The 10,099-nt window shown below is 44.3% G+C and overlaps 1 protein-coding gene and 1 pseudogene across 1 annotated transcript; one reads left to right on the top strand and one right to left on the bottom strand.

Moving 5' to 3' along the window:
• Positions 1–895: 895 nt before the first annotated feature.
• LOC135514819 (G-protein coupled receptor 22-like) lies at positions 896–8,824 on the bottom strand. The gene is made up of 5 exons (XM_064938449.1): positions 8,448–8,824; positions 5,272–6,286; positions 4,272–4,398; positions 3,612–3,758; positions 896–3,333 (listed from the first exon to the last, which is right to left on the bottom strand). The coding sequence occupies exons 3-5, from the start codon at positions 4,392–4,394 to the stop codon at positions 2,248–2,250; spliced, it is 1,356 nt and encodes a 451-aa protein (XP_064794521.1). The 5' UTR covers positions 4,395–4,398; positions 5,272–6,286; positions 8,448–8,824; the 3' UTR covers positions 896–2,247.
• LOC135514604 (conserved oligomeric Golgi complex subunit 5-like) overlaps positions 6,844–10,099 on the top strand; it is a 78,415-nt pseudogene continuing 75,159 nt past the window's right edge.

The raw sequence follows: 10,099 nt of genomic DNA, 5'->3' as shown, positions 1-10,099 counted from the left end.
GCAAAAAGTATTTAGTCAGCCACCAATTGTGCAAGTTCTCCCACTTAAAAAGATGAGAGGCCTGTAATTTTCATCATAGGTACACTTCAACTATGACAGACAAAATGAGAAAAAAATCCAGAAAATCACATTGAAAGGATTTTTAATGAATTTATTTGCAAATTATGGTGGAAAATAAGTATTTGGTCAATAACAAAAATGTATCGTAATACTTTGTTATATACCCTTTGTTAGCAATGACAGAGGTCAAACGTTTTCTGTAAGTCTTCACAAGGTTTTCACACACTGTTGCTGGTATTTTGGCCCATTCCTCCATGCAGATCTCCTCTAGAGCAGTGATGTTTTGGAGTTGTTGCTAGGCAACACGGACTTTCAACTCCCTCCAAAGATTTTCTATGGGGTTGAGATCTGGAGACTGGCTAGGCCACTCCAGGACCTTGATATGCTTCTTACGAAGCCACTCCTTCATTGCCCGGGCGGTTTGTTTGGGATCATTGTCATGCTGAAAGGCCCAGCCACGTTTCATCTTCAATGCCCTTGCTGATGGAAGGAGGTTTTCACTCAAAATCTCACGATACATGGCCCCATTCATTCTTTCCTTTTCTTGTGATCATTTTGACCCCACAGGGTGAGATCTTGCGTGGAGCCCAGATCGAGGGAGATTATCAGTTGTCTTGTATGTCTTCCATTTCCTAATAATTGCTCCCACAGTTGATTTCTTCAAACCAAGCTGCTTACCTATTGCAGATTCAGTCTTCCCAGCCTGGTGCAGGTCTACAAATTTTTTTCTGGTGTCCTTTGACAGCTCTTTGGTCTTGGCCATAGTGGAGTTTGGAGTGTGACTGTTTGAGGTTTTGGACAGGTGTCTTTTATACTGATAACAAGTTCAAACAGGTGCCATTAATACAGGTAACAAGTGGAGGACAGGGGAGCCTCTTAAAGAAGTTGTTACAGGTCTGTGAGAGCCAGAAATCTTGCTTGTTTGTAGGTGACCAAATACTTATTTTCCACCATAATTTGCAAATAAATTCATTAAAAATCCTACAATGTGATATTCTGGATTTTTCTCTCTTCTCAATTTGTCTGTCATAGTTGAAGTGTACCTGTGATGAAAATTACAGGCCTCTCTCATCTTTTTAAGTGGGAGAACTTGTACAATTGGTGGCTGACTAAATACTTTTTTGCCCCACTGTATGTGACAGAAGACCCGTTAACCAGAATACCCAGTAGAATCCCCTCTAAACCTTTTTCACGTTATTTATTATAAAAGGACAAATACTTAGGGCTTAACGGAAAGAGTCACCCCATTTTTAAATGTTCTATCATATTTGTCTATCTCTGAGCTGGGTTCTATCGATTCCAGGTTTCATTTCATGTTTTCATGTTTATCTGAGCTATTAGCCATTCAAGCAGGCAGAAACACAGCTGGTATGATGCATTTTGCTCATAGCTCAGAGATGCACAAATTTCATATAATATTCAAAATGGGTGAATCTTTCCTTTATGTGTTGTAAACATATATTTATTCTATACACTGTACATGACTATACACAATAATTATGTTACATTTTATAACAACACCATGCAGTACTGTACTTAGTTTAAATTGTCCTTGATGCCACAGCAACCTCTTACAATAAATAATAACACATGATCCCCTTTATGGTAACTATACAGGTAAAACACTTTCATTTACGTTACTGCTTTGGATAAGTGGTTTCCCCTTTTTAAATGAGTTGGTTTCTGATAATGTTTTGTCACCTTGTATGAGTGTCCATTGCTTATTCCATTTTATTCTTATTTCACATCCTCATAATCCACATTGTCTTATTCTACATCTTCTGAACAGAAGCTGTTCTATCTTGACCTTGGCTCAGACTCATGTCTACCAACTCCCTCTAGCCATGCAGATATTCAATGGCTTCTCAGAAATGGTCTTTATTCCACTTTCTCTGAAGGTGGACATCCCATTATCCCACTCTGCCACCTCTGTTGAGAGGTATGTCTTTCGGCCTAACAAGTGCCTCCAAGCCGATCTTCACAATCTCCTTTTTTGTTTACCTTTATTTAACTAGGCAAGTCAGTTAAGAACAGATTCTTATTTTCAATGACGGTCTAGGAACAGTGGGTTAACTGCCTGTTCAGGGGCAGAACGACAGATTTGTACCTTGTCAGCTCGGGGATTTGAACTTGCAACTTCCGGTTACTAGTCCAACGCTCTAACCACTAGGCTACCCTGCCGCCTTATCATGGATGACAGACGATGGTGTTTTGTTCCAGGTCCTGGGAAGATAGACACTTCTGCCTGACCTCAGTCTCCTCGAAGGTGACTTTCTTGTTGTTCCTCTTGGGGTCAATCCAGGAGTTGTGAATGACCACGTTGTTGGGCATGGGCTCAGCCTCCACCACGGACACCACCCTCTTCTTCATCTTGCTCTTCAACACCTTCTGGAACTTCTGCCTGGTGAAGGCGTAGAGCAGTGGGTGAAAGATGGTCGTCCCGTAGGCCATGACCAGGAAACCCAACCGCAACTTGACCGTGAAGTCTGAGGGCCCTGCGCTGAGGATGACCGTGTTGAGGACTGTGATGGGCGTCCAGCAGAGCAGGAAGGTGGAGATGATGAGTAGGGACATCCTGAAGACGCGTTTCTGCCTCTCCCGCCGTTCCCGGTGGCGTTTAACGGCCCTGCGCAGAGCCATGAGGACGGAGACGGAGGTCCGCATGGACAGGACAGCAGGTGGGTTTCCGCCCCCTCTGACCGCCCCGCTGCCCTGGGACGCATCTGTAGATTCCACCTGCGTTGCGGTGGTCAAGGAGATGGTCTTCTTCTTGCGGGGCTTTTTCTTGGGCTGGTTGTGTTGGAAGCGGGTCCCAATGCGGATGTTCAGGGCCTGGAGTATCTTGTAGTAGGTCACCAGCATGACTACGGCCGTGAAGAAAAAGATGGGGATCTGAGCCAGGAGGTGGTAATACAGCCCTAGCTCTGTGTAGTACTCGTTCGTATGGACCACGGAGGCGACTGCAGTCTGGTTGACGGACTCCGAGCCAAAATCACTGAAGAAGCCCACCTCCATGAAGGGGACCAGGAAACTAAAGAAGGACATAGCCCAAATCAAGCCCAGCAGAGCCACGGCGCGGCCCATGGTTAGCATGCGGTTGGCTGGACGCACTGAGATGTCGTAGCGGTCGACGGTGATGGCTAGCACGTTTGAGGCAGTGGCTACGCTAGCGAAGGAGACACAGGCCTCGTGGAAGCAGCAGACCAGCGCCGTATCAGCCTCTAGGGGGAGGAGTATTACCACGGCAGTCAGAGGGATGCAAGACACACAAACCTGGAACCAGAGAGATAAATAAGGATTAGGATTATCATTAGTTAAATTTGTCTCCTTCTACAGCAGATATAGTGGCCTGCTTCCTGAAGAATCTTGAGATTTGTCACAGAATAATTGCACTGCAATCATCTCATTCTAGACACTCACTGGAATTGTCTCTAAACATTGATTTAAGGTCAGTTTTGTGTTTTCCCTTCCAATGGTTAAAGTTTGTATTTTCAATGTATTAACTGATCCGAGGTCTGTGCCTAATGGAAACATCAAATACTGACACTCACTAGTACGTCTAGAACGTGGAGATTCATGGTGACGATGTTGGACACGGAGGTGATGAGGTTCTGCTTCATGCAGTAAAGGACCAGCACTGTCAGGTTGCTGCTTAGGCCCAGCACGATCTCTAGCAGCAGGAACCCTGTCAGCGACACCTGGAAATCCGGAGGGTAATAGCATTTTGTTTTACGATAATCATAGTATCACAATAATAGTATTGTAATAACTGCTTGTGTCGAGATCGGGATATCTGCTTTCATTGCGATATGCTTTAATCGGGATATCTGCTTTCATTGCGATATGCTTTAATCGTGCTATCTGCTTTCATTGCAATATGCTTTAATCGGGATATCTGCTTTCATTGCGATATGCTTTAATCGGGATATCTGCTTTCATTGCGATATGCTTTAATCGGGATATCTGCTTTCATTGCGATATGCTTTAATCGGGATATCTGCTTTCATTGCGATATGCTTTAATCGGGATATCTGCTTTCATTGCGATATGCTTTAATCGGGATATCTGCTTTCATTGCGATATGCTTTAATCGTGATATCTGCTTTCATTGCGATATGCTTTAATCGGGATATCTGCTTTCACGATAACTGACGTTGAACTACATTTACCCTCTTAATTAAAGTCGAAGTGGTATACATGTAAGCGTGTACCTGGAAGCTGACGGGGTAGGGGGCGGCAGACTGGGTCATGTCAAGGTCAGAGGGTTCCGAGGTGTCGAGGACAGTCACGTTGCTCATGGTGGCTTCTGAGATCAGCACAGGAGGGGTATGCATTATCCTAGAGAGACATGGTGACACACAGAGAGAGGAGGAGAGAAAGATCAGGACAGAGACTGATTGCATTAACTTATGTATAGTGGGAGAGAAAGGTGTTGTGTTTCACCACAGAAGTGTATCGTATGCATGACTATTGACTGCCTCTCATCTATGTCTTACGTGTCTCATTGTCATTTCCTGATGAACTAGGTTATATGGGAGCATACAACAGTGTAGAAGAGGCTATTTCTATTCCTTTTAAATCTCATCTAGCTGATCTGTCTATCTGTCTGGCTGTCTTTGTGAATTTGTCTGAGTGTATTTGTACCTCACTGGGATTCCATTTAGTGTGAAATGTGGCCAATGTGTGAACCTTTTCAAGTGTGGAAGTTTCAATCTCAAACTGATTTTGTGATGTCATCTTGATGGAATCTTTCAAAAGGTGGCAATTAAAAATCAAAAAGCCAATTTCCAAAGTTTTCCGCTGTGCTTTAAAAAAATAATGGTGTTCTGCCGTGTGTGATAATAAGATTTTCGCTTTGTGGAAAGAGTGAAAATGAGTACACTCCCTTTATCCCTTCATTGCTGACACCTTTTATCTGGTGTTACGTTGTTAGCTGACTCAAACTAATAGTGCTTCACTTTAGTCAGTCGTGTCAGTGTTTTGTTGTTACGCTAGGCTTAGAGTTGTGTTTGTGGTTACTTTTGATCAATGTGTCCATGTTCTTTAGGTATTTCGCTTCATGAACGTCCTTGCTTTGCTTTCATGTCTAGATATAACACAGTTTCCCGTGTGATCTGCCCAGAGGCTGGTCATGTCCAGAGAAACTATCCAGAACCAGACAGTCCTTTTGTGGCTCAATAGGCATTTATATTGCAGACACACTGTACTCACCTCTCCCTTGTGTGCCGTCTCCCCTTCAAGAGTCCATGAACCAGCCGGAGCCGACTTTCTGAGGCCCCGACAGGAAATCACAAGAACCAACCATAGTTCTGTAGTAGTAATGCTTTTGTAGTAGTAGTAGTAGTAATACTAATGCAGTAAATCTCCACTTGGCCCACTTTTAATCCTGATGTGGCAGCCTTTTGTCTAAATAATGGGAGTGTTAATATGCAGATGAGTGCAGTTGGGGCCAACTGAAACTGCGTTTCTTGGATCCTTCCTTTTCTATTTCCACGGATACAAACTCAGCTCCACCACAAGAGAAAGACCAGTCCACCTTCAAAACATTTCTCCATTTACTTTACCCAGAGGCTGTATACAACAGTGATGGATCACAGAGGACTGCCCTATACTCTCGTACATCCAATAAAAAAACACTGTATTCCGGTTTGGGGAAAGCGCCGAGGATTCATTAAACGCAGGAACACACGCACTTGTCGTCAGCGATGGGCAGGGAGAGGATGTGCTTCGTAGCATCCAGCCACGTGGTTTTACTAAATGAATGGTTTCTTTTAGGCAGCTGCTTGTCGTCCTTTTGTTATTTGATCTGTAGTCCTCTTCGGATCTTAACAGAGGCAGAGCAGTGCCTGGCTCATACTCAACTGTCCTCCCCTCTTCCTTCTGTATGTATTCCCTCCGACACCCTTCAGAAACACCCCTCCATCACCTTCCAGAGAGGAGAGTAAAGGTCAATGGCGTTTCCGTCTCCTCACACTTTGTAATTCCACTGGGGTGAGGCAGGATCACCTCAGTGCTGTGGCACCTTATACAAAGTCAGACCAAGCTGGGAGGAAGGTCATTAGCTGCTTTGGAGAGAGAGAGGAGAATATATTACAACACTGGGCCATCAGCTATGTGGCATTTGGTGCGTGCGCTCTCTCTCTCTTTCTGTCACAGAGTAGGAGAGTGGGACAAATCAGGGGATGACATCATCCTTCCGTTTATTTTTCCTCCCTCAATCGTCGACCTGGAGAACAAAAAGATGGAGAGAGGAAGAGACGTAAATGAAAGGAGGATAATGAATGAGAAGAAAGTGTGTCATGATATTTCAGCCCCAAATGATCATTGTCCAGACAGTCTGAGCTGTATCAGTACGTTAAATCAACCCAGTGATAGATCTGCCTGTCTGTTGTCATTGTGTGTTTTGTTAATAACCTCTAATCGGGTTTGTATTGAATTAACCCCCCCCCCCCAAGAAAAGGGGATAGAGAGAGATGGAGAGACAGAGAAAGGTGATCTGACTCTTGTTTGATTCCTAGTGGATGTCTTACTTATTATACCTTTGGCTATTCAAGGCCTGTCATGCGTTTGTTTGACAAATGAGCCCTCAGCCTTTGAACTGGTCCTTTGTGCAGGCTCCCTCCCTCTGTCATCTGTCATCTCGCTCTCTCTCTTTCTTTCTCTCTTCATCTCTCTCTCTCTCCATCTTTTGCTGTGTCTGTCTGTGTGTGAACAGAAGCTTAAGAGGGCCAGAGACTAGCAGTGCTACTGGGAGAAGAGACAAGCTCGTATGTCACAGACTATATGACAGTGTATGATCCGTATGTCACAGAGCATATGACAGCATATGATCCGTATGTCACAGAGCACATGACAGCGTATGATCCGTATGTCACAGACTATATGACAGTGGATGATCCGTATGTCACAGAGCATATGACAGCGTATGATCCGTATGACACAGAGCATATGACAGTGTATGATCCGTATGTCACAGACTATATGACAGTGGATGATCCGTATGTCACAGAGCATATGACAGCGTATGATCCGTATGTCACAGACTATATGACAGTGGATGATCCGTATGTCACAGAGCATATGACAGCGTATGATCCGTATGACACAGACTATATGACAGTGGATGATCCGTATGTCACAGAGCATATGACAGCGTATGATCCGTATGTCACAGACTATATGACAGCGTATGATCCGTATGTCACAGACTATATGACAGCGTATGATCCGTATGTCACAGAGCATATGACAGCGTATGATCCGTTTGTCACAGAGCATATGACAGCGTGTGATCCGTATGTCACAGACTATATGACAGTGGATGATCCGTATGTCACAGAGCATATGACAGTGTATGATCCGTATGTCACAGAGAATATGACAGCGTATGATCCGTATGTCACAGAGAATATGACAGCGTATGATCCGTATGTCACAGAGAATATGACAGCGTATGATCCGTATGTCACAGAGCATATGACAGCGTATGATCTGTATGTCACAGAGCATATGACAGCGTATGATCTGTATGTCACAGAGCATATGACAGCGTATGATCCGTATGTCACAGAGCATATGACAGCGTATGATCCGTATGTCACAGAGCACATGACAGCGTACAGAGAATATGGTTTTGTTTCTGTAATTTCACGCAGTGTCACTGCACACAGAGGTTAAGCCACTGGCTTTCAGTTATTCACTTGCACACATGACAGCTCACAGTGCACTCTGAGAAGGTGGGTGGGTGGGTGGGTGGGTGTGTGTGAGATGAATGGAAGGCTCGGGCTGTTATGAGAACGGTGTGTTTGCACAAAAGCCCCCGTGCTCCGCTCCACGCTAAGAGCAAGGCTTCAGAGACACTGCGCTCATAAGTGATGCTTAACATTATCAGAGTGTTGAGTAAGTGGGCTGGCAGGAGAAGGAGCAGAAATATAATCCCTTTGGATGAGACTGTGTGCTGTATTGGTCGAGGTATGTCTCTACTGTGTGACTGTAGGCTGGCGGAGCAGACAGGCAGAGACGTTACTAGAGTGCTATGGTACTGTACGTGCAGTGAGTGCACACGGCTGGTGGTTCTTTGTCTGTTGGTACAATACGAGTGAGAAGTTTGCAGGCTTTTTGCTCCAGTTGTTCTTTTGAACTCTGCTGATAGTGTGCACGTACTGTACAGTATGGTGGCGTTTTGTGTTTTGACAACCGTTCCTCACGGTTCAGCAGAGGTAGAAAATGAGTGCTTTTGGCAAGAAGTCATTACTGTTGTCATTTTGAGTTTGTTTTTGAACGCATCTGAAATGCATTTATTTTCTTCAGTGTACACACTGACATTCATTATCAAGCGCGCAATTGTAACAGAGAATGGAGAAATCAGTGCAGTGATAGATGTTTACCTTGTCCTCTGAGGTAGTCGCGTGTGTGTGTCTCCGTCCTCTACCTCAGCACTGTCAGCATAGAGAGCCGGGTGGAACACTCCCTCCCAGGTAGAGTGAAGGAGGACGAGAGAGCGAAAGAAAAGGACCTGAAGCTGCTGAGACGGTTTCTGGCTGTGCGTGGCGGGTCAGATGGTGTAGTTTAGTCCTCAGGGTGTGTAAGGATCCAGGCTGGAGTAGAGAGATCACTGTTCTGCTCTCTGGCTGTTCTGCGCTCTCATCTCCTTCTCCCACTCTCACTCTCTCGTCTCAGAGCACTAATAGCCCTTCCTACTCACCTCAGCCACCCTCCCTCTCTCCCTTCTCTGGCAGCATGTCTCTCACACGGTCTATTTCTCTCTGTATCACCCTTTCGCGCTCAACATTTTCTCTCTCTCTCTCTCTCACTCTCTCTCTTCTCTCTCTCTCTATCAAACCCCTCTCTTTCCCTATTCTCTCTTCCCCTCTCTACATCTCCTCTTTCCTCTGATTGGTCTCATGTAACAGGTCCCTCATTTCATCCTTTCGTTAGCTTTGAGCAGTCTTTAGTTCAGTGTAGTATTGTGTCTAGTGTAGGGGTAGGCAAGTAGATTTAGTCTGGGGGCGATTTTTGTCGGAGCGGATGGTTGGGGGCCGGAACATTATTATTATAATAATATAATTATATTATCATGTACACTGCAATTATAATGTACACTGAAAATTGACCATAAATAAGCCCAAGAAATTGTATTTGAAAATAACAATTTAATTCCTTGATTAGATTGAGACACAATCACGTCTCTTTTTTTTATTTGTGGGAATAATTTTAAGTTTGCTAAATTAAAATAGTTTTTTTGTTGAAATCTTTATGATTTTACAGTATATATTTTTTTACCCAAAAAATATTCAGTCGTGGGCCAGTTTTGGGAGGTCTGTAGCCCACTGCTCTTGTGTGTCTGTAGCCTAAGTGGCACTAGCTCCACAGACAGACATGACACCTATCAAGCCTGTGTTGTTCTGTAATGGCTATTTTCTCCACGTAAGCTCTGGAACACAGTCATTAGGATTCACATTCCACAGATTGGCCCGGTTTCAGTACTGAAATTGGGATGTCAATGTCAGGCAGAGGATAATGATGTCATATTTTGGCAGGAAATGGAAACATTTAAGAGGAGCTGTCTCTGTCTCAACTCCGAGGCTTCAGAGCACATACTGTTTTCTTCAGAGGGTGTTTTCCACTGGTGCCTGTGTCACTAGATTGAAGGATGACATCTCGGAATTGTGGCAATTTTTTTTTTAAATTCAAAATGATCTCTGTTGCTTTCTTTCTCCCTTCTCCCCCTCTCTCTCACTCTTTGTGTCTTTCTCCATCTCTTTGTCACCATGCCAGTCTGTGTGTTTGCACTCTCTAGAAGACCGGGCTCGGCAACTGTGGCGAGTGTAATGGTACTTGAACCCTAGGGGACTTTTGGCCAATCATTGGTTGTTATACACCTGTCTGATAGGACAGACATAATTACCCTCAATCCATTAGTCACACTAGCCTGGTTGCCAGATCCGACTGTTTTTTCTAACTCTTTTGTTGATTTGAATGCCAAATGACACTGTGAATGACAATGGAGTTGGCTAATTTATGAAGAATATCTGTCAAC

Source organism: Oncorhynchus masou, chromosome 26, assembly GCF_036934945.1.
Source record: "Oncorhynchus masou masou isolate Uvic2021 chromosome 26, UVic_Omas_1.1, whole genome shotgun sequence".
In the NCBI taxonomy this organism is placed as follows: Eukaryota; Metazoa; Chordata; class Actinopteri; order Salmoniformes; family Salmonidae; genus Oncorhynchus; species Oncorhynchus masou.
This window is presented reverse-complemented; position numbering and strand designations above follow the sequence as displayed.